We start from the raw sequence: 22,588 nt of genomic DNA on the forward strand, positions 1-22,588 counted from the left end.
GGTGGTGGGGAGAGAAAAAGAAAGTTATGAATATAAAGCTTGTTTTGATAATTGTTAGCAGAGCAGGATGGTTCATTAGGGCAAATGGGGCAGTGCCCCATCAACTCAGGCTGCCCCCCCATACCTAGGGTTGTCAACCTCCAGGTACTAGCTGATCTCCTGCTATTACAACCGATCTCCAGCCGATAGAGATCACTTCACCTGGAGAAAATGGATGCTTTGGCAATTGAACTCTATGGCATTGAAATCCCTCCCCTCCCCAAACCCTGCCTTCCTCAGGCTCCGCCCCAAACACCTCCCGCCGGTGGAGGGGGGGAACCTGGCAATCCTACCCATACCCCTCCTCCCTGCCTCCTTATTTGTTTGTTTGTTGTTAGATTTGTATCCTGCCCTTTCCCGACTGCAGTCCAGCTCAGGGCAGCTTACAACCATAAATACAGTAGAATTAAAACATCATACTATATATGAATTATACTTAAAAACCTTATTAACTTTACAATTCCAGACGACTGTTTGTAACAAAGATTTATTTCAGAAAGTCAGGCAGGTCTTTGCCAAACAAAAACCATTTTGAAATCTTTTCCCAGCACAAGTTTTCTTTTATAGGATTTTATCATAAACTGAATGTTTGTTGTGTGCAAACAGCTTAGGGGGTGGCGGGATGTCAGCTATGTGGTCAGCCAATCAATGTCTTGTCTTTTTTTTTAAACTTAGCACTGCAATCAATGTCTTGTCTTTTTTTTAACTTAGCACTAAGTTTTTTTTTTAAACACTTTTTTAAAGTGTTGGGTCTGGCAGCTGCCCCAGATGAGGGTGTGCCAGCACTGTAGTTGGACAGAGGTTGCTGTTCTTGTGGCTTTCTCTGAGTCTAGGGTGGCAAGAATTGGGGGGGGGGGACATAGAGAGCGCAGTCAGCAACAGCATGTTGTTACTGCTGGGGAAACCCCAGAAGTGATGTCACACCATATAGGAATCTCTGGAAACTCTATGGTCAAACCACAGGCTTTTCCAGCAATTCCTAGAGAGGACTGATGTCACTTCTAAGTTTTTCTGGTAGGGACATCACAGCTTGGCCCCAATGATTGTTGGCTCTGAGCATCAGCGGAAAGAAGGGGCTGCTAGTGGAAAGTTTCCCGCCATAGCAGGAGACCTGGCAACCCTATCTGAGTCCCTGACTGGTCAGTGGCAGCGTAAGAATCCACTGACCAGCCCTGGGGATCCTTCTTCCTTTTGCAGGGAGGAGGGAAGGAAAGAAAATATTGACCAATTAGGGACTCTCTCAAATGGAGAAGTCTGATGGCCACTAAGGCTGAAAGCAAAAGCAAGCAAACAAACAAAACCAGTGTACTACCTCTTTAAAGCCTTTTTTCCTCCATTCAGGATTAGGCCCATACAATAGAATGAAATTGTGTTTTTTTTTAACAGATAGCCATTTCACTCAAGATTTTTTAGCTCATATCCCTCAAACCCAGGAGGCAGCTATTTTCTGTTAGTTTGAGGTGGAAAGCCTGGCGAGGAAGATGCACATAGGTATGTGTATCTCATAATGAAAAAGCAGCAGTGGAATGAAGAGAGAAGCTTCTCTCTTAGCATGAGGGGGGAAATACTGTTCTGCCTTTTTCCCTGGCTCTGAGAAACAAGAAGAAGGGTTATGGAAAGAAACTTATTTAGTAGTTCAGTTGTTGAGTGGAATATCTACTTAAGGGGAAAGGCTGGAGATTTCCCCTCCCAAATATAAGCTTCCTTACCCAAAGAAAATAAAATCTATTTCACTCTGCTGTCCTGTTCTTTTGCTTGAGAATAAATCCTATTGAGTGTGGTGTAATGGTTAAGAGTGGATCACTCTAATCTGGTGAGCTGGGTTTGTTTCCCCACTCCTACACGTGAAGCCTGCTGGGTGACCTTGAGTTAGTCACAGTTCTCTCTAAACTCTCTCAGCCTTACCTACCTCACAAGGTGTCTGTTGTGGGGAGAGGAAGGGAAGGTGATTGTATGCTGGTTTGATTCTCCCTTAAGTGGTAGAGAAAATTGTGGTATAAATATCAACTCTTCTTCTTCTCTATTGAATGACCTACTTTAAACATGCATAGGATTGCACCATGGGTGGTAATTCAGAGGCACTTTGAGCATCTTCTCAATCATTTTGTTACCAGAACTTTGGAAAAATGTTACTGCCTGAAAGCAAAAGTGGCAGAAAATCCCAAAGTCTCTTTTTTTGGAATCACCAGGCCTTAATCTGGTTTGGGCTGGTTGTATGCAGTTAATTACCTAGTGGTGAGGGAATGCCTTCATATAGCTAAGACAGGGTTGCCAGGTCCCTCTTCACCACCTGTGGGAGATTTTTGGGGCAGATCCTGAGGAGGGCGGGGTTTGGGGAGGGGAGGGACTTCAATGCTCTAGAGTCCAATTGCCAAAGGGGCCATTTTCTCCAAGTGAACTGATCTCTGTCGGCTGGAAATCAGTTGTAATAGTGGGAGATCTCCAGCTAGCACCTGGAGGTTGACAACCCTAAGCTAAGAAGAAGATAGGTGACGGTGGATTGCAGGGAAGAGGTGTGGGAGGGGGCAAGTGAAGAATAAAGACAAGTGCAGAGTTTGAAACAAAGTAATTTTTTTAAAATCATTCCTATTAGAAGCTTGTAAAAAACAGCCCAACTGCAGGAAGAGAAGAAGGGTGCTCACCAATCACTGGGGATGATTAGTATTTTAAAATATATTTTTAAAATGACTGATACTAGAGTGATTGTTAAAGACATCTGGATGAATATTTTTAGAGCTGGGGGATATCTGATTCTCAAGGAGTTAAAGCAGAAGGTTTTATGGGGTAATTGACAGTGTTAAAACTCCACCAATAAACGCTTCAGAGATAAACTTATATAGTTAAGCATGATAGTAAATAAGTTCTATATAAGTTGGCTGACCATTGTACCAAAGCTGGTTGCTAGGATTTAAGATTGTCCTGAAACGTCTCAGTTTCTCCAGATGTCGCTTGTTGATGAGAGCGTCAAATTGACTTTAGGAGCACAAGGAGTATTGCGCCTTCGATACATCTACATATACAGCCCTGATTTAGCACCTGGAATAATTATTGTGTTTGTCTAACCAGCTCGCAGAATGGGAAAAAATATATACACCCATCTGTCTTCTAGGGCTAAGGCAGTTCTCCTCATAAAACCGAGAAAGCTGTTAGCATTAGGTTGTATGTATCTATAACAGAGCCAAGGGAATAATTCACAGATAATTGTTTCAGTGAGTTTAGCCTCTTGGCTCAAAAGCTGTCTTCAAGCAGTCTCTACCTCTTTTTCACTCAAAACCTTTTGTAAACATTTGCTGTCTCGAGCTTTCCACGAGGGTAAGTCATTCTGAGAAGCGACAAGTATGGTACCTACCTTTTTTTGAAAATCTTGAATAAGTAGTCCTCCGAGGAGGCAATTACTGCTTTTCAGGGCCGCAGAAATGAATATGTTTTTCAAAAATGATCATTCTCATTCAAATCATGAGTATGATGTAAGATGTAGTAGTTAGAGTGTTGGGCTATGATTTGGGGGACCCGGGTTCAAACCCCCAGTGAAGCTTCCTGAGTGACCTTTGGCCAGTCACACATTCTCAGCCTAACCAACCTTACAAGGTTTTGAGGATAAAATGGAGGAGAGGCGGAGGATGTAAGCTGCTTTAGGTTCCCCTTGGGGATAAAGGCGAAGTATAAATGAAGTAAAGAAATAAATTAACAGAAAATGAGCAGGTTGTTTTATGCAATCTGATTGTTGGGACAATTGTTGGTACGATTTCTCCAAGTAAGTTTGTAAACCATTTTGCACAGTGCAGCCCCATTAACTGTGCAGAAAAACCTTGAATAATTCAGTTTCTCATAGTTTGCAGGAAGCCAGGTGAGTGGGAACCTTCCTGATCTCCTCAGGCAGGCCATTTCATAAGGAGGGTGCCACAATGGAGAAAGGGTGTGTATAGGCAGTTGTTGCCCATTTGCAGGTTGGCATCAGCAGAAGACCTTGCTCAAATGAGTGAAGTTGCCATAGCAGAGCATACGGGGAGAGGCGGACCTGTAGATAAGAGGGACCAAAGCCATTAAGGGCTTTGTATGTGATAACCAATACCTTAAATTGAACCTGGTAACAAATGGGCAGCCAATGGAGTGTTTGCAGAATGGGAGTTATGTGCATGCTCTGTCTAGTGCCCAATAATAGCTGAACTGTGACATTCTGCACCAGTTGGAGTTTCCAAGTTGATTTTAAGGGGAAACCAATGTACAATGCATTGCAGTAGTCTAGCCTCAATGTTTCTGTGACATGGGTCCAGGTGGCCAGATCTGCTCTGTTGTTTGAGAGAAACCAGTATGTGGCATGGGAGCACCGTGCAAAGTGTAGGGCAAGAAGATGGCAAAAAAGAGCGGACAAAGACATCCACAATTCATAATACGTTGTTGTGTGGTTTTAGATGGTCTGCAGGAGCTGGCAAAATCCAGGATGGAAACAGTAGCAAAATAAAACCAAAGAAGTGTCCTAACTATGATGCAGACTGCAAAACATTATGCCTGGGGGATAGACAGCTTTGCAGTTCTGGTCTCGCCTAGGATAGTGCTGTAATCGCTCTCAAAATGGTCATTTTGTGCTACCTGTTCAGAAAGTGAGCAATAGTATTTAGGCAGGCCCATATAGGGAAGAAGAAATAGGATCTCGGTTTGCCAGGACACATCAGATTAGGGCTCATTTAGGGATGCCAGCCTCCAGGTGGGACCTGGGGATCCCCTGGAATTACAGCTCATCTCCAGGCTTGCAGAGATCATAGAATCATAGAGTTGGAAGGGACCACCAGGGTCATCTAGTCCAACCCCCTGCACAATGCAGGAAATTAACAACTACATCCCCCCCTGGAGAAAATGGATGCTTTGGAGGGCGGACTCTATGGCCTTGTACCCCACTGAAGTCCCTATCCTCCACAGGCTCCACTCCCAAATCTCCAGGAGTTTCTCAAACTGGATGTGGCAACCCTACCCCCACCCCTATTCCCTTCCGGTGGCCAGGGGTGGACCTGGCAACCTTAAGCTCATTCTATGATATAATTTCATGGAAGTTTCTTCTATGATCATGTGTCTATCTTCTTTATCACAAAAAGAGGAACTAGTAACTATTTTTTTTACTGTTTCATTATAACTTTTTTTTCAATCCTAAAATCTGCTTTGGGTGGCTCCAGCTGAGCAAAGCAGTCAATGCCATTTACAATAATGCTAAAAAATAATGCAGACAGGAGCTGTGGCACTCACTACAGCTGGGATAGGGTCGCCAGGTCCCTCTTCGCCACAGGCGGCAGGTTTTTGGGGCGGAGCCTGAGGAGGGCGGGGTTTGGGGAGGGGCTTCAATGCCATAGAGTCCAATTGCCAAAGGGGCCATTTTCTCCAGGGGAACTGATCTCTATCTGCTGGAGATCAGTTGTAATAGCAGGAGATTGCCAGCCAGTACCTGGAGGTTGGCAATCCTAGGCTGGGAATGGGCTGACCTGCAATTTGTGGTCACACTCCCAAGCTGTGCCAGCATTCTCATGGGGATCAGGGCAACACTTTGTATGGAAGACTGAAGGCCCTCACCATCCCAGTTGAATTATGCCACTCAGAGGGCCACTGCCGCTGCAGCTATCGGCCTGCATGGAGGGATGACTGCAGCAGGCTCACAAAGCACTGTTGGTAAGAATTTGGACAGTGCAATCAGTGGTGGAAACCAAGCCGTCTTTTGTATAAATCAGCCACTGAATATTTCTGGACCTCTTTAACTGAATGATTTGATATTTTCAAAAACATAACCGGTGGTTTATATAATGAACATTTTTATGATAGCTTGATGGCAGAATAGTTGAATTGCTTGATTGGTAACTAGGGATTGTTTTTACCTATAGTTTTTTTTTTTTTTTTTGTAATTTTCCATTAAGTTAAGAAAAACCTGGGGAGATTGTGGTAGGGTTGCCTAGTCCCTCTTTGCCATCAGTGGGAGGGTTTGGGGGTGGAGCCTAAGGAGGGCAGGGTTTGGGGAGGGGCTTCAATGCCATGGAGTCCAATTGCTAAAGCAGCCATTTTCTCCAGGTGAACTGATCTCTATTGGCTGAAGATCAGTTGTAATAGCAGGAGATCTCCAGCTAGTACCTGGAGGTTGGCAACCCTAGACTGTGGCCATGTTCTGTTGTCCTTATCAAGGACTATAATCCAGTCCTCTAGAGCTGGCCATATTACTTTTTGTGAATGCAGACTTGTTTGTTTGTGCACTGTGTATTCATTTTTCATAAGTGTGGATGAACATATTTGAGCCTCACGCTTGTTCATTTGCTGTCACTGTCTAGTCATTTTTCATGACTGATGATAGATCGTCTGAACTCCTGATTTTTCCCTTCGATGGCAGACTTTAAAGCAAAAAAACAACTGCTAGGGGGAAACAAAAATAACCAGCAACATCCACTGAGCTATTATCAAGTGCCGTGTTAAAATTAACTGAATTCTTCCATGGCTGCCACTCATTCCTTCAGGACTTGTTTGTGGATTTGTGCTCTAGATGAACTATTGCTTATGTTAAGAGATTTTATATGCGCATGTCAGTGTATGAAGATAAAAAAGTTGCTGTAAGTCCAAGCAATACTCACAGCAGTCTGTAAACAACTCATTCTGCATATAGTGATGCATCACTCAGGTCAAAGGCCCCAAAGGACCTTAGTGTTTTGCTAAATCCTGTTTCCTGCATGGAAAACAGTGCTGAATACCCTGGAGTGGTAAAAGGCCCCTTGCGATGCGGCACTTCCCGGTGTAAATGCATTACAAGAGCCAGCGTGGTGGTGTGGTTAAGAGCGGTGTTTTGGAGCTGTGGACTCTGATCTGGAGAACCGGGTTTGATTCCCCACTCCTCCACATGAGCGGCGAACACTAATCTGGTGAACCGGGTTAGTTTCCCCACTCCTACACATGAGCGGTGGATGCTAATCTGGTGAAATGGATTAGTTTCCCCACTCCTACACATGAAGCCAGCTGGGTGACCTTGGGCTAGTCACAGCTCTCTTAGAGCTCTTTCAGCCCCACCTACCTCACAAGGTGTCTGTTGTGGGGAGGGGAAGGGAAGGTGATTGGAAGACGGTTTGATTCTTCCTTAAGTGGTAGAGAAAGTCAGCATATAAAAACCAACCTTCTCCTTTTTCTTCTTCTTTAAGCAGAAGGTTGGGTGATTATTTGTCAGGGATGTTTTAGGTCATCCTGCATGGTGCAATGGGTTGGACTGGATGGTCTTTAAGACTCTTCCAACTTTTTAATTGTTTCCCCTAATTTTTTACTTCTAGTGTAAACAGATTTTTCTGTCAATGCAGGATTATGGTCAGGCCTAACAGAGCCAGCCAGTTTATTTGCCTATTTAATTATATTTTACCTCACATTCTCACTTCAAAAAGCAGCCTCCAAGGCAATGTTCAGACATTCTACCTTGAAGTACTTTTCTCCACATCAATTACTCTGATGAGGAATCCCTGAGCATCTACCATAGGGCCGCTGCAGGCTGCAGAAAAGTACAGGATATGCTGTTGGATTCATAATCAATTTCGTGACGGGCACGAATTGACTGGAAAGGCAGCACCAAAAAAAGCCTTGCATAAATAAATAAATAAACAAATAAACAAATGCCAGTAGATTAGGAAAGATAATGGATGATCACCCCCTGCAATTTGCAGATCTGATTTAAAATGAAATATAGTAATGAGCCAGAGCCCAAGAGAGGGAGTGGACTTTACTTGAGGAATCAAGGGATGTAATTGCTGTATTTAGACCCAGATAGCAAGTTTGAAGCAGTACTAAACACTAAAGAATGGCTTAACACTGCGAAAATGTGCGCTCATTCTAAAAATATACTTCTAAAAGATAGTCAGTGATGCTTAATTGCAGCTCCTATTTAATGTCTAAATCAGGGAAATTAAATTCAGTCTAATCAGTGCCGTTAGAGGTCTTTTTGGCACTTCAAGGCCAATTTAAAAAGCAACACAATTATCTGAACTGCTACAAATGTGCCTGATTTTAAGAGCACCATAAAAATATATGCTCTTGCTTTAACCTATATGAGATTACTATATATAAGAATGTTCCAGCTTATATCCCAGAGAAGCCCTGTTTACAAGTTACAGTGAATGCACGTACAATCCACATACAATGTGTACTTGATATTTCTTTATATATATATATGTTGAGTAACTCTCATGTTACATTCAACACACATACAGCTTAATGTGTAATTGAAACCCCACATTTTTCCAGGTTCTAGTCCCTGGTTTTGTTTGTAAAGTGAACATGCAGGTTGTATGTGTGTTCGCTGTAACATGTAACTATGCTATAGGTTTTCATCAGATTCAGTGAGGGCAGGTCAGAGAAAGTTAAGAGACAAACGTTATGCAGCAAAGCAGATAAGAGATTTTTGGAGTGATCTTAAGCAGGTCTTACTCAGACATATGTCCAATTATATTCAGTGGGGCTTTCTCTCAGGAAAGTGTCCTCAGAATTACAGCCACCACTGGGCCAGACTAATTGGGCAATTTCCATCAATGTCCCTTCCCACTGTAAACCCCTCTTCAGGGTCTGCTATCACCCAGCAGCAGCAAGTCGTGGTGATCAATGGGCGGAAGGGAGAGAGAAAAGTGCCATTCAGCGAATAGAAACATTTAGTCTGGATCCAAACCTAAGAGAATAATCCTAAATAGGTACGGTGTGTTGCAAAAGTGAGCTCAAGGGTGAAAAATGTATATGGGCGGGGGTAGTTCTGGCACATCCGGGGACAGCGCAGCCACGGCACAGCCACGCCACCTCCTGATCGGTTTGCTGCGCCCAAGCAAGCCGCTGGGGAAATTCACCCAAACCCCATGGAACTTCTATGCCACCATTTTTGCAGGTGTACATCTACACCGGCAAAAGTGCTTAGGGAGCTGACTAGTGTCAGCCCCGCCCCTGGGAACGCTCCCTTTGGTGCCAGCGCAAGCCTGTGTTGGAGGAGTGCTGCTGCTGAAGCTGCACCGGCACCCATGCGTGGTGCTGCTGCGCTGCTCCCCAGTGCCAGAGTAAGTGATCTGGCGCTGGTGTTTGTGCCCATTTCATGGCACAAGATGCACTAATGTTGGCAGGGGAGGAAACACCAGCTCCTAAGCCCATTCGGCCCGCCGTAAGGATTGCACTGTCAGTCATCCAGTTTGACTGTAGTTTTCGCTGGCTTACTGGCCTACTTGGAAGAAAAGTTTATTCTCATAAATAATTAGTTTGGTTCAACCTGGCTGGCTAAATGATGTGCAAAAGATTCTCTTGTGAAGACGTAGCTGGGTTTGGCTAGTACAGGAACTGTGGAACTGACAGCGCTGAAAATGAAGCCTGAATTCTAAAATTCTGACACAGGGCTAGGGTTGTCAGGTGCCTGGTGGTGGCAGGCAAACCCTGCCAATCCACCCCCCACCCGCCGAACAGCTGAGGGTCGGCGGGAACACGTGCACGCATGCCTACACACCGCGGCACAGCACTTCCAGTTTATACCCAGAAGCATCGCATCACGAGGGACCTTATACCACTCATACTCCCAGTTTGAGTGGTAAAAGAAGAAGAAGAAGAGTTGGTATTTATATGCCGACTTTCTCTTACCACTTAAGGAAGAATCAGACCGGCTTACAATCACCTTCCCTTCCCCTCCCCACAACAGACACCCTGTGAGGTAGGTAGGGCTGAGAAAGCTCTAAGAGAGCTGTGGCTAGCCCAAGGTCAGCCAGCTGGCTTCATGTGGGGAAACTAACCCAGTTCACCAGATTAGCATCCACCACTCCTATGGAGAGGGGAATCAAACCCGGTTCTCCAGATCAGAGTCCACTGCTCCAAACCACCGCTTTTAACCACTACACCACACTAAACACTTCCAAGAAAGGAGAACCCCAACACCCCTAAGCATCCTGTTCCACCACTGAACTGGCCTTATTGTTAAAAAAGCAATAAACAGTACTACCTGTAATGTCCCTTGCAATTCTGGATTGCTGGGGAAGACTGGTGATGGAGGGCAGCTAGCTTCCGAATGAACACAAATGAAGCTGCCTTATACTGAATCAGACCCTTGGTCCATCAAAGTCAGTATTGTCTTCTCTGGCTGGCAGCATCTCTCCAGGGTCTCAGGTAGAGGTCTTTCACATCACCCATTTGCCTGGTCCCTTTAACTGGAGATGCCGGGGATTGAACTTCGGATCTTCTGCATGACAAGCAGATGCTCTACCACTGAGCCACAGCCCCTCCCAGGAGATTATTACTCTTCTCATTGACAACTCATTGAGAAATCTGTTCAATACAGTGGCAAGAGTCTCTCAGACTAAGACTGTGGAGACTTGGGTTCAATTCTCCCCTCAGCCGTGAGCTTTGATAGATTATTTTGAACCAGTCTGTCTCAGCCTAACATAGAATGGGGGTTGTTATGAAGCTAAAATAGGAGAGGGGAAAGCCTGTGTGGAAGAAAGGTGGGGAAAAAATGCTGACAAGCTTTGCAGGAACTCCAGGATTTTCCAGTGGACATACTGAGAAACACTGGCTGAAGCAAATACTTTTTTGTGTAGAGAGTACAGTCATTTATTTATACATAACGTGAATGCACATCCTGATCTTCCTGTAGAAATTTAGAACAGCCTACAAGGGACTCCCAGTGATCAGGAGTTGCCCAGACCCAGATCAGCTTTACACTGCACTTGTGCTCCTGGGCCACTGAGATAGGGTTTGTACTTTTTGCTTTGGCTGCATGAAAAATACCCATTGTTTTTTTATAGCAGTATGGGCAGAAACTAGCTTTACTATTCCAGCATAAGCTCTTAGGCTTCCTTATATACATGACCACATATGTGTGCGTGTTAAGTGCCTTCCAACTCATGACGATCCTATGAATCAATGTCCTCCAAAATGTCCTATCTTTAACAGCCTTGCTCTAGTCTTGTAAACTGAGGACTGTGGCTTCTTTCATAGAGTCAATCCATCTCTTGCTGGGTCTTCCTCTTCTCCTGCTGCCTTCAACTTTTCTTAGAATGATTGTTTTCCAGTGACTCTTGTCTTCTCATAATGTGACCAAAGTATGATAGCCTCAGTTTAGCTTCTTGGGTCAGTTCAGGTTGATTTGATCTATAACCCACTGATTTGTGTTTTTTTTTTGGGGGGGGCAGTCCACAGTATCTGTAATACTCTCCTTCAACACCACATTTCAAAGGAAATCTATTTTCTCATCAAGAAAACCCTATGATGAGACATAGCCACATAAGCACCATTTTTATTGTCATTACTAGAACCAGATAATGGACCCCATTGCCAGTGTTGCAGAGAGTGGTGATTTGGGTGGGGCCACAGCTCAGTGGTAGAGCATTTGCTTGCCATGCAAAAGGTCCCAGGTTCAGTCCCTGGCATCTTCAGTGTAAGGATCAGGTACTAGGTGGTGCAAAAAGCCTGTACCTGACACCATGGAGAGCCACTGTCAGTCTGAGTAGACAATACTTAGCTTGATGGACCAATGGTGTGATTCAGTATAAGGCAGTTTTATTTGCATCTGCCTGCATATGTGTATTAGTGATGTCCCCTCCTGCTGCACCCACTGAGCTCTGTGAAATGTTGTTCCTGAGGTTCAAGAGATAAGCAGAGCATGTGCAAGAAGGCCTGTAATGGGAGGAGGGAACTGTCAGAAGTTGCTGCCTTCCCTTAGGCCTTCAGAATGTGGTTGGATACAGGCCAGAGCAGGAATGTGAATGTGGGAGAAGAAGAATGGTAAGCAGGGGGGAACTGCCTCCAAGATTAGGTTAAAGAGATAGGGTTGCCAGCTCTGGGTTGTGAAATACCTGGAGATTTTGGGGGTGGAGCCTAGAGAGGGACCTCAGTCGGGTATAATGCCATAGAGTCCACCCTCCAAAGCATCCTTTTTGTCCAGGAGGACTGATTTGGGTCATCTGGAGATCAATTGTAATAGCAGGACATCTCCAGGTGCCACCTGAAGGTTGGCAACTCTGTGAGAAGATAGGTTGGGACCCTGGAGCTTACCCTAGTTTCTCTGTACTTTTCCTCAGACTGATCATTCTGGTAAATGGATATTAGAGCCCTTTTCGTTCTCTTGGACTCAGTGTGGAAGTTTTCCCTCAGGGTCAATCTTCAAGGGCTTCTTTCACGTCTCAGGTTGGGTATTCATTCTCTCTGGTTTCCTCTTTCCAAACTATGATTTGTTTGGAAAGAGGCTGATATGGGTGTCCTTGCTGCTAAATTTCCACATTTTTGAGTTAAACTCCCCAGTCTAACTGATGGCAGGTGTGTTATTGTTATAGTGTGATTTCCAGGCTGTCTCTAAGGAGGCAAATAAAAGCATTTGTATGTTACATTTTGATAACTTATTGCCCTCTTCTCTGCAGGTGTTATTTAATGAGAAAAACCTGTTTTTGGAGTGCCATAGGGTTAGTCAGAATCTGGAACAACATGATGAGTGAAAGAGGAAGGCAACCAAGAATAATTAAATATCATTTTCAGTTGTTTTGAAAAGAATTATCTAGTATATAAACATTCCTTCTCACAAATTAGCACTTTAGGACATGTCATGAGCATAGCTGAGGAACACTTCCAATGAATATTAAGTTAATGTGGCCTTCAGGGAGTAGTTACTTGACATGAGGCAGAATACCTTTTTTTTTTCCAAATAAGGTTTTGTCTTCTTTCTATATGCTAATTAGCATTTTGATGGTCTTTTGATGTTCCCAGATATCCGTGGAATACAAGAGTTTTTGGACAAAGTATCTCAGCAGGGAATGGATGTAGCACTGCAGAAGGTAGAGAACAACATCAATAAAATGATCACAGGGCTCTTTGCCACCATGCGGATAGAGGAACTGAACCGCTACCGGGATACTCTGAGGCGAGCCATTCTGGTAATGAACCCATCAACAGCCAAGTCTTTCATTGCTGAGGTAAGTTTGAGCATCACCCGATGATCCATCTTCTTTCTTGAACTCAGTTTTTTTTCTCAGGTTATCCGTGTTTTGATTCAAAGTTCTTTGTTGTGATCCTTGAAAGAAGAGTCCATACGAATTTACTTCCTTTGCCCCTGTGTTTTTTTATTTATTTATTTATGCTATTTATTGTCTGCCTTTCTCACTGAGATTCCAGGCAGATTACACAGAATAAGTCAAACACAATTGACAGGACAGGATATCCAATAAACAAAGCAATAAGTTTTGGATTGCAGAAATCTGAAAATGGAGCTGAAACTAAGCTTAAGTATTAACATAACATTCTAAACTATGCAGAAATTACATAGTAGGATTATATTTACAGCCAGTGTTTATTTTGTTAAAAAGAAGTGCCAGTACTCATAAGTAAGGCTACACTGATTTCCACCAATTCCCACCCCCCAGGATTTGGGAGGGGCTTAAAAAAATAGAGCCCTGTGGCACAGAGTGGTAAACTGCAGTCTTGCAGTCAAAAGCTCTGCTCATGACCTGAGTTCGATCCCGATGGAAGTCGGTTTCAGGTAGCCAGCTCAAGGTTGACTCAGCCTTCCATCCTTCCAAGGTTGGGAAAATGAGTACCTGGCTTGCTGGGGGTAAAGTGTAGATGGCTGGGGAAGGCAATGGCAAACCACCCCATAAACATAGTCTGCTTAGCAAACGTCGGGATGTGATGTCACCCCATGGTGCTCCATGACCAATTTCTCCTGAAAAGTGCTCCATAACTCAAAAAGTTTGGGAACTGCTGGTCTAGTCTGATTGCCAAGGCATGGAGCCAGGTGGCCACATTCCAGGCTAGACTGAGTTGCAGGTGTGCTTGTGCTTCCCCTCACACACACAGGGAACTTTGTCAAACAAATTCTTTTTCAGCAATTGTTGTGATTTCTTTGGCATTGCAGAACTCTGAATGGCAGCTATTAATGGCCCTGTTGTGCACATGTGGCTATCCCCATGAAGGCCAGCCCTTGGCTATTACATGTAGTGACAGACATACATTGCTACAATAGACCATTTGTACATGTAGGTAAATATGGAAATTCGGGCTGTTGGATTCGAGATATGCCGAAGTCTGAACTCCCCCGCTTCGGGTCAGTGCAATTCGGCGCGAATTCAAAGTTCGGGAAAAAAATTCGGCCGAATAAAGCCATTAAAAACACAACCGCACCTTTCCGCAGCTCCGGGGGGGGGCATTTTTGGGGGTAGATGTCCCAAACTTTCAGCGGAGCTTCAAAGGGCCCGTCTTGCAAGACCCCCCAAGTTTTGTAAAGATTGGGTCGGGGGGGCTGAGATATGGGCCCCGAAAGGGGTCCCCCACCCTTAATGTGCATCTCTGAGCAGAGCTTGCCGCCCACGCACAAAGCTCCCAGCCCCGACAAACAGCTGAGCTGCGGGGAGCAAAAGCGGGGCAGGTGCGAAGAAGTTTGCAAAGCAACACAACTACAAAGCAACACAACTATGCAAAGCAACACCTGACACCTGGGAGTTTGCAAACCATGGAAAGGGACAGAGGCAGCTAGCTATGCATAATGAGCAGGAGGGAGTGGAATTTCCCCTTTTGCATCGGACTTGGGACCAGGCAAATACATTCTTTAAGTCACCATTTGAAAACCAGTTTTGAGCAAGCATCAAAATAGACCTAACCGATCTTATGAATGAGGGAAAACCTGAGGACACACAACTGAAGCCCCCCCTCAGGGAGAGAGAGACTCGAGGGGGCACACACACCCCAGGCAGAACGGGCGAAAGCCCCCTTTGGCTTCCCCCACCCACAGAAACTGCTCCCTCCCCACACCACACACAGACTCTGCTTCCCCCCCCCACACACACACACAGGAGAAAAATTATAGATTAAAGCCCCCAAAGGGGTCTTACTGTGGCTGTCTTCTGTTCCATCAGGAGGGGCTGGGAGGACTGGGTAATCCAATATGATTCTATTTAAGCACGGGAGGTTTTGCCTTGGATTTGCCGCTCTGGAGATGCATACAGGATCAAGTGATCCATTCATCCCAATAGGGAAAAGGGGAAAGCCCATATCTCGGGACCCCCTGACCCAATGTTTACAAAACTTGGGGGGTCTCTTAAGAAGGCTCGTCTGAAGCTATGCTGAATGTTTGGGGGCTGCACCCCCAAAAATGCACCCCCTGCAGCCACAAAAAGAGAAAAGGGGGGAGCCCATATTTCTGCCCCCACTGAACCCATCTTTACAAAACTTGGGGGGTCTCTTAAGAAGGCTCGTCTGAAGCTATGCTGAAAGTTTGGGGGATGCACCCCCAAAAAAGCGCCCCCTGCAGCCATGGAAATGGAAAAGGGGGGAGGGGAAAGGGGTGGAGCCCATATCTCGGGACCCCCTGACCCAATGTTTACAAAACTTGGGGGGTCTCTTAAGAAGGCTCATCTGAAGCTCCGTTGAAAGTTTGGGGTCTCTACCCCTAAAAATGCGCCCCCTGCAGCCACGGAAAGGAGTGAATGTTCACACGCACCCCCCCCCACAAGGATTTCTCTCTCTTTCTCTCCCTGGCCGGGCCACGCAGCAGCTGATTCCTCCAGTACTCAATCCTGACTGATTGGCCAGAAGAAGACCCAGCTTGGCCACCAATTGGCCGGGGGAGGAGAATGCTGCTTACTGACGGTTATGCTGCTGCGCCCCGAATTTGCCGAATTTATTCGTGAACTCCCGAACTCGCTGAATTCGGCTCCCCCGTTTTCCCGCCATTTTTGAGTTCGGTTCATCCCGAACTAAAAACTGCCGAATCAGGGGAAATTCAGCTGTTTTTCGGTTCGGGCTGAACCGAATCGACAGCCCTAATGGAGATAGCAGCCCAAATAGCCCCGCTTAGCCTGAGCTTGTCAGAGCTGGGATGCTAAGTTTGGTTGGCCATGTTTGATGCTTGGAGGCTACCAAGGAAGACAGGGGTTGCTTTGTAGAGGAAGGCAATGGCAAACCTCCTCTGCTCATCTCTTGCCCCATAGTCCTGGGGTTGCCATGTGTTGGTTGCGACTCAGTGGCACTTTATTCATTCATATAAGGAGATAACTAAATAAATGCACGTTTCTAGTATAATGTTTAATAAGTTTGTATGCACGCGCATGCACACACACACACATATATTTGTAACAAACCTGGATTTTTTTCAATAAAAATGGCCCATTACATAACATATTATGAACACAAGGTTCATATGCTGGCATCCACAGGAGAGTACAGTTGTATTCTAATGAGGAAGATATTCAGAAACTATAACATAATTTGCTTCAAAACTCATTAGTTTTATGGTTATCGTCTGCTTTAATTACCTGTCTGATATATTCCTTCACATTTATTTTACAGTTGTACTTTATTGGCATGAGCTTTTTTTTTTTTTTTTAAATCAGGTTACCGAAAGGAGCTATATGAGAAGATTTTGTCCACATCATTTAATGAAAATGTGTGTGTGTGTTAAGTGCCATCAAGTCGCTTCCGACTCATGGCGACCCTATGAATCAAAGTCCTCCAAAAGGCCAGATCTTGAAAATGTAAGAAACCGTAAACTTAGCTATTTTAATTGGGAGCAAAACAACATCACTACTGCTCATAACTCCTGTCCCAAGTTCTGGTTTCGATGCCTCTGCATCGACGAGCTCCCATATGAATGATTGAAATCATACTAGAATCATTAGTAACTTTGGTATTAGCAAAATGCCCACCAAGTAGTGGGAATTTCTGAATTCTGCCTACTGTCATGTGCTCAAAATTTTTAATATGCAATTTGTAAGAAGGCAGAGGCAGTATGTTGGTCTGTTGGCAGATGATGTTACAATAGTCCTTATCTCTGCATTGAGAGGTAATTTTCCTTATATCTTTTTTGCAGAAAGATGAGGCATTTAGACATCTCTAATCCATGTGAGATGAGAGGGAAGACAGCATGCTATAGCCTGATCTTTTCAGATTTCAGAAGCTAAGCATGGTTAGTACTTGGATGGGAGACTACCAAAGACAGCACTAAAGACACTGGGAAACCACCTCTGCTTCTCACTTGCCTTGAAAGCCCCTTGATGGGGTCGCCATAAGTCGGCTGTGAATTGATGGCACATATGTACCTATTCCAAATGAGAACAGGTTCTCCAAGCAGTATAGTAACCTTTGAGTCATCATTAGTCATCATTTAAACCAGTTTTCTAATGGTACCTCTTCCATCCACACCAGCTAAGTGACAAAGGAGGTGATAAGTGATGATAACCATCTTCAAGTACTTGAAGGGCTGTCATATAGAGGATGGCGCCGAGTTGTTTTCTGTTGCCCCAGAAGGTCGGACCAGAACCAACGGGTTGAAATTAAATCAAAAGAGTTTCCATCTAGACATTAGGAAGAATTTTCTAACAGTTAGAGCAGTTCCTCAGTGGAACAGGCTTCCTCGGTAGGTGGTAAGCTCTCCTTCCCTGGAGGTTTTTAAGCAGAGGCTAGATGGCCATCTGTCAGCAATGCTGATTCTATGACCTTAGGCAGTTCATGAGTGGGAGGGCATCTTGGCCATGTTCTGGGCATGGAGTATGGGTCACTGGGTGTGTGTGGGGGAGGTAGTAGTGAAATTCCTGCATTGTGCAGGGGGTTGGACTAGATGACCCTAGTGGTCCCTTCCAACTCTATGATTCTATGAGGGGGTTTGCAGGCTGGCTTGCAGATATGTAGAACATTATTATAGGAGATAGTTACTGGCATGTTGTTAAATAGTTTTTAAACTATTACACATGTGAATAGACTCATTTACTTATTTGTGCCATAGAAGCAGGATGTTTGCTTTTGTTTTTGCCATCAAGTCACGACTGATTTATGGCAACTCTGTAGGGTTTTCAAGGCAAGAGATATTTCAGGATGGTTTGCATTGCCTGCCTCTGCATAGCAACCCTGGACTTTCTTGGTGGTCTTCCATCCAAACACTAACCAGGACTGACCCTGCCCAGCTTTCAAGATCAGGCAAGCCTGGGCTATCCAGGAGAGGGAGGAGAAGTAGGAATAGGTCATGAAAATTAGGACAGTTAGGACAGATGTAGCAGAAAAAGCGCTGCAAGCTATATTGTTTGGTTAACCAGCTGAAACCAGCTGAAAGCTTTAGCTGATTAACGGGAGTCAGTTAAACCAGTAAATTAGTATATAAGAGCACATGTTTAGTTTTTCAGGTTACATTAATACATTAGAAGTAGATATGTGGCTAGTATGATGCTAATATTCGACATCCTTTGGAAGGGTTCAATACACTGGATGAATGGATAGTATGTACGTTATAATTCTTTTTTCTTTTAAAAAAACTTATTAATAAAAATACATTAGGTAAAAATGATCAGAAAAGGTAAGAGAATGTTTAGATCGGCTTTGTAACACTGAATTGTAGCTTCTGTATATTGGGCTGCATTGCTGTGGTGCTGTTCCTTCAGACTCACTATTTAGCATCTATATTGGTGGTTTGATAATGTGGAAAGATATTGAAATTAAAACAAACAAGTAGTTGTTTAAGCCAAAGACTTTAAACCAGAACTTTAGCCTATGGGGTACAGGATTATAAAAATAATCCCATGTTTCCTTAATGTTTTCCATGACTCCGTGTCCAGTGGTGCAGAATAGATAAGAGGGCACATATTCATTGTTAGAAAAACAGATTACCAGATTCTGGCAATCTTTTGTACCTTCTGAACAGTGAGTAAGCCTTGTGACTCACCAAATAAAATACATCCCGCTAGTTTATTTAATTTTTATCCCATCCATTATCCTGGGCGCTCAGACTGGCATATCTGCTAACATAGTTTATCCTCATAACAGCCTTGTGTTATAGGCTAGGCTGATAGAGAGCGATTATCCTAAGGTCACCCAATGAGATTCATGGCGAAGTGCATTGAACTTGGGTGTCCCCAGTGATGGTCTGACACTCTAATAGGGCTGCTAACCTCCAGGTAGTAGCTGGAGATCATATGCTATTACAGTTGATCTCCAGCCAATAGAGATCAGTTCACCTGAAGAAAATGGCTGCTTTGGCAATTGGACTCTATGGCATTGAAGTCCCTCCCCTCCCCAAACCCCACCCTCCTTAGGCTCCATCCCCAAAATAATCCACCAATGGGGAAGAGGGACCTGGCAACCCTGCACTCTAACCACTACACTAGACACTGGCATAGTGTAGCTTGCCATGGTTTTGACAATTCCCATAGTGCTTTTTGCAGTCCCAAGCTTTGCAAAAAGAAGTATTAAGCCCCTGTTGAGCTGCAATAAGTGGCTCATGGATTGCATGATATAATGCATCATAGAGTTGGAAGGGACCACCAGGTTCATCAAGTCCAGCCCCCAGCACAATGCAAAAAATTCACTACCTCCCCCCATACCCCCAGTGACCCATACTCCATGCCCGGAAGAGGCCAAGGTGCCCTCCCTCTCATGTACTGCCTAAGGTCATAGAATCAGCATTGCTGACAGATGGCCATCTAGCCTCTGCTTAAAAACCTCCAGGGAATGAGAGTGTACCACCTCCCAAGAAAGCCTGTTCCACTGAGGACCCGCTCTAATGGTTAGAAAATTCTTCCTAATGTCTAGATCACTGGTTCCCAACCGGGGGTCTGTGGACCCCCAGGGGTCCACGAGAACTAAATTAAGGTCCGCGAAACAAAGTTATAAACCCATAATAAATTAATATTTTCAATTAAAAGTTCTCTATTATAAAAATATATATTCAAATATTATTCTAAGTTTAATGTTTAACTAACAGTTATGATTAAAGTTTATTTTCAAATTCTCGGAATTTTTATTTTGAACCTTGGGGTCCCTGCACCGAACAAAAAAGTCCTAGTGGTCCCTGGTCAAAAAAAGGTTGGGAACCACTGGTCTAGATGGAAACTCTTTTGATTTAATTTCAACCTGTTGGTTCTGGTCTGACCTTCTGGGGTAACAGAAAACAACTCGGCAATGAAGGAGAGTTATTAGTTCTGTTTTTTGGATCCCTTATATGCACAGAGAACTGCCATTATGCTATTTCCTTCAGGTGTTGACTGTGTATAGAACCACAGAACAGTAATGGAAGGGTGCTGATGGTCAAATCTCAGTACTGACCAGTTTTATTATTTATTCATTTTATTCTCCACCTTCCTATTAAGGGCCACCAAGCTGGCTAATGAATTAAACTATACATAATAAAATCACACCATTAAAATCAACCAAAATACCCCATGTCATTAAAAAAACAGAGCTAAAATGTGCATCATCTTACAAGCACATAGAATTTTGAATCGAATTCAATGTTGTAACTATGGGTCATAACATAAGCAACAAATATACACCCCAATTGGTCTGTATAACCCAGATTACAATGTGTGGCAAGAGGGAGATGTGCGGTGTCTGTGGAGGTTATGAGATACCAGGGTTCCAGGTGATGCCAGTTATGTCAGAGAGCCAGTGTGGTGTAGTGGATAAGAGTGGTGGTTTGGAGTGGTGGAGTCTGATCTGGAGAACCAGGTTTGATTCCCCAATCCTCCACATGAACAGTGGAGGCTAATCTGGTGAACTGGCTTGGTTTCCACACTCCTACACACGAAGCCAGCTGGGTGACCTTGGGCAAAGTTACAGCTCTGTTAGAGCTCTCTCAGCCCCACTCACCTCACAGGGTGTCTGTTGTGGGGAGGGGAAGGGAAGGTGATTGTAAGCTGATTTAAGTGGCAGAGAAAGACAGCATATAAAAACCAACTCTTCTTCTTATACCACTGATTGTGTTGTGTTGCACAGCACACCTCAACTCATAGCCTGTCAAGAGTTTAAGCTCCATTTCCAGAGTTCTCCACCCCCCCCTCAAAGAAATGTTAGTAGCGCCTATTAGAGAGAAACCCTCAATGTTAGTTCTGCAACAAACATCTTGAGCAGTTTGTGCCATATTTGAAGGCACTAAATGCTAATACTTTTTCTGTATTTAAACATTTATGAGTCAGTGCATCTATGGAACTGGCAGTATATATATGTATATATTGTGGATATCCTTTATCCTTTGCCAAGGCAATCTTATTTGGTGTTAAGTGCCATGGCAGAGAAATTAAAACCATATATAACCCTATGTGACACTGCCACTATTAGCAGTGTATTTTTTCATCATTCCATTCACCTTATGAACTTGTAAAATTCAAATATCTAATATCTTCCATCCTGCGGTATCAGGGTAATAGATTAAAAGAAGGTATACAGCAACCTTCAGAAGTGAATAACTACTTAATAAATAAACATGTAAAATATTCAGTTGGATTGATTTATTTTTAAAAGAGGCAGGTAAAACAGATATTAGGACAAAGCAGTGGATGCTAACTTATTCCAAATTATGGGTTCTTTGTGAGTGTTTGAGGAAGAGAATACATGTGCATACATTAGCAATCCATTAAGATGCTTTGCAGTATTATAGTATTTACATTTTCCATTGTGATTACAATATTTCATGTAGTTAGAATAACAAACTACCTAAATTGAATGCTGAATGTATCTAGTGGTTTTAAAAACTAGTATTTATCTGTCTAGAACCAACCAGTATGCTTACGAATGTATGGTGCTGCCTTATAGTGAATCATGTCTTTGGTTTATCATGCTCAGAATTATCTACTTTTACTTAGAGTGCCTCCCAGGCAAATAATGGCCTTTCCCAGTACCTGCTGCCTGAGACCTTCTAATTGGAGATGCCTGGGACTGATACAGGGAGCTTCTTCATACAAGGCATTGAGCCACTGACTCTAGGGTTGCCAGCCTTCAGCTGGGGCCTGGAGATCTCCCAGAATGACAACTGATCTCCAGATGACATATCAGTTCCACTGGAGAAAATGGATGCTTTGGAGGATGGACTGTATGGCATTAGACCCCACTGAGGTCCCTCTCCTCCCCAAACCCTGCCCTCCCTAGGCTCCACCCCCCCCCAAAATCACCAGGAAATTCCCAATCCTAAACGACTCCCCCCCACAACACTTCTATAATTATTTCCTGGGAATCAAGGCTATGTTTCCTGTCCCCTCACCCCCAACACACAGTAATTAGTTCACTTCTATTCTGTTTTCTTTATTGTTGTGAATTACAGGGGTTTCAGCAGTGGTGGTAATAGGGTTGCCAACCTCCAGGTGGTGGCTAGAGATCTCCTGGGATTACAACTGATATCCAGGCAACAGAAATCAGTTCTCCTGGAGAAAATGGATGCTTTGGAGGATGGACTGTATGGCATTATACCACATTGAAGTCCCTCCCCTCCCCAAACCCCACCCTCCCTCAGCTCCACCCCCAAAACTGCCAGGTATTTCCCACCCTGGAGCTTGCAACCCTAGGTTGGTATTAGTGAAGAATCTGGCAGTGATTTGATCTGTTGCCTACCTGTGACAGAAAGACTGAGAAGCCGGAAAGTTTTTGGTTGCCCTTTCCACAGCACAGTTCTGATCCTAAGGGTTTTACCATCTACCATTAGCAAGGCTGGAGGGTGGGGAGAAAGCATTTAAAATACCCATCCCCCAACAACCTAATCTGTCAGCTAATTTGAGAGGTTGAAAACTAGTCAAGCCAGTTAGAAACTGGTCAGTTGGCAACTCTAGAAATGACCACTGAGTTAGTTTATCTG

At 44.1% G+C, this 22,588-nt stretch overlaps 1 protein-coding gene across 3 annotated transcripts in view; it reads left to right on the forward strand.

Annotated features, from left to right (window-relative positions):
- The window catches only part of GRID2 (glutamate ionotropic receptor delta type subunit 2), a 984,243-nt gene that overhangs the window by 544,979 nt on the left and 416,676 nt on the right, over window positions 1-22,588 (forward strand). For all 3 annotated transcript variants that reach the window (XM_056855266.1, XM_056855267.1, XM_056855268.1), the window contains exon 4: window positions 12,757-12,962. In XM_056855266.1, coding sequence (XP_056711244.1) covers window positions 12,757-12,962 — 206 coding nt within the window. The remainder of the gene's footprint in view (window positions 1-12,756; window positions 12,963-22,588) is intronic.

The sequence above is a fragment of the Euleptes europaea genome, chromosome 9 (genome assembly GCF_029931775.1).
Source record: "Euleptes europaea isolate rEulEur1 chromosome 9, rEulEur1.hap1, whole genome shotgun sequence".
NCBI classification, from domain to species: domain Eukaryota; kingdom Metazoa; phylum Chordata; class Lepidosauria; order Squamata; family Sphaerodactylidae; genus Euleptes; species Euleptes europaea.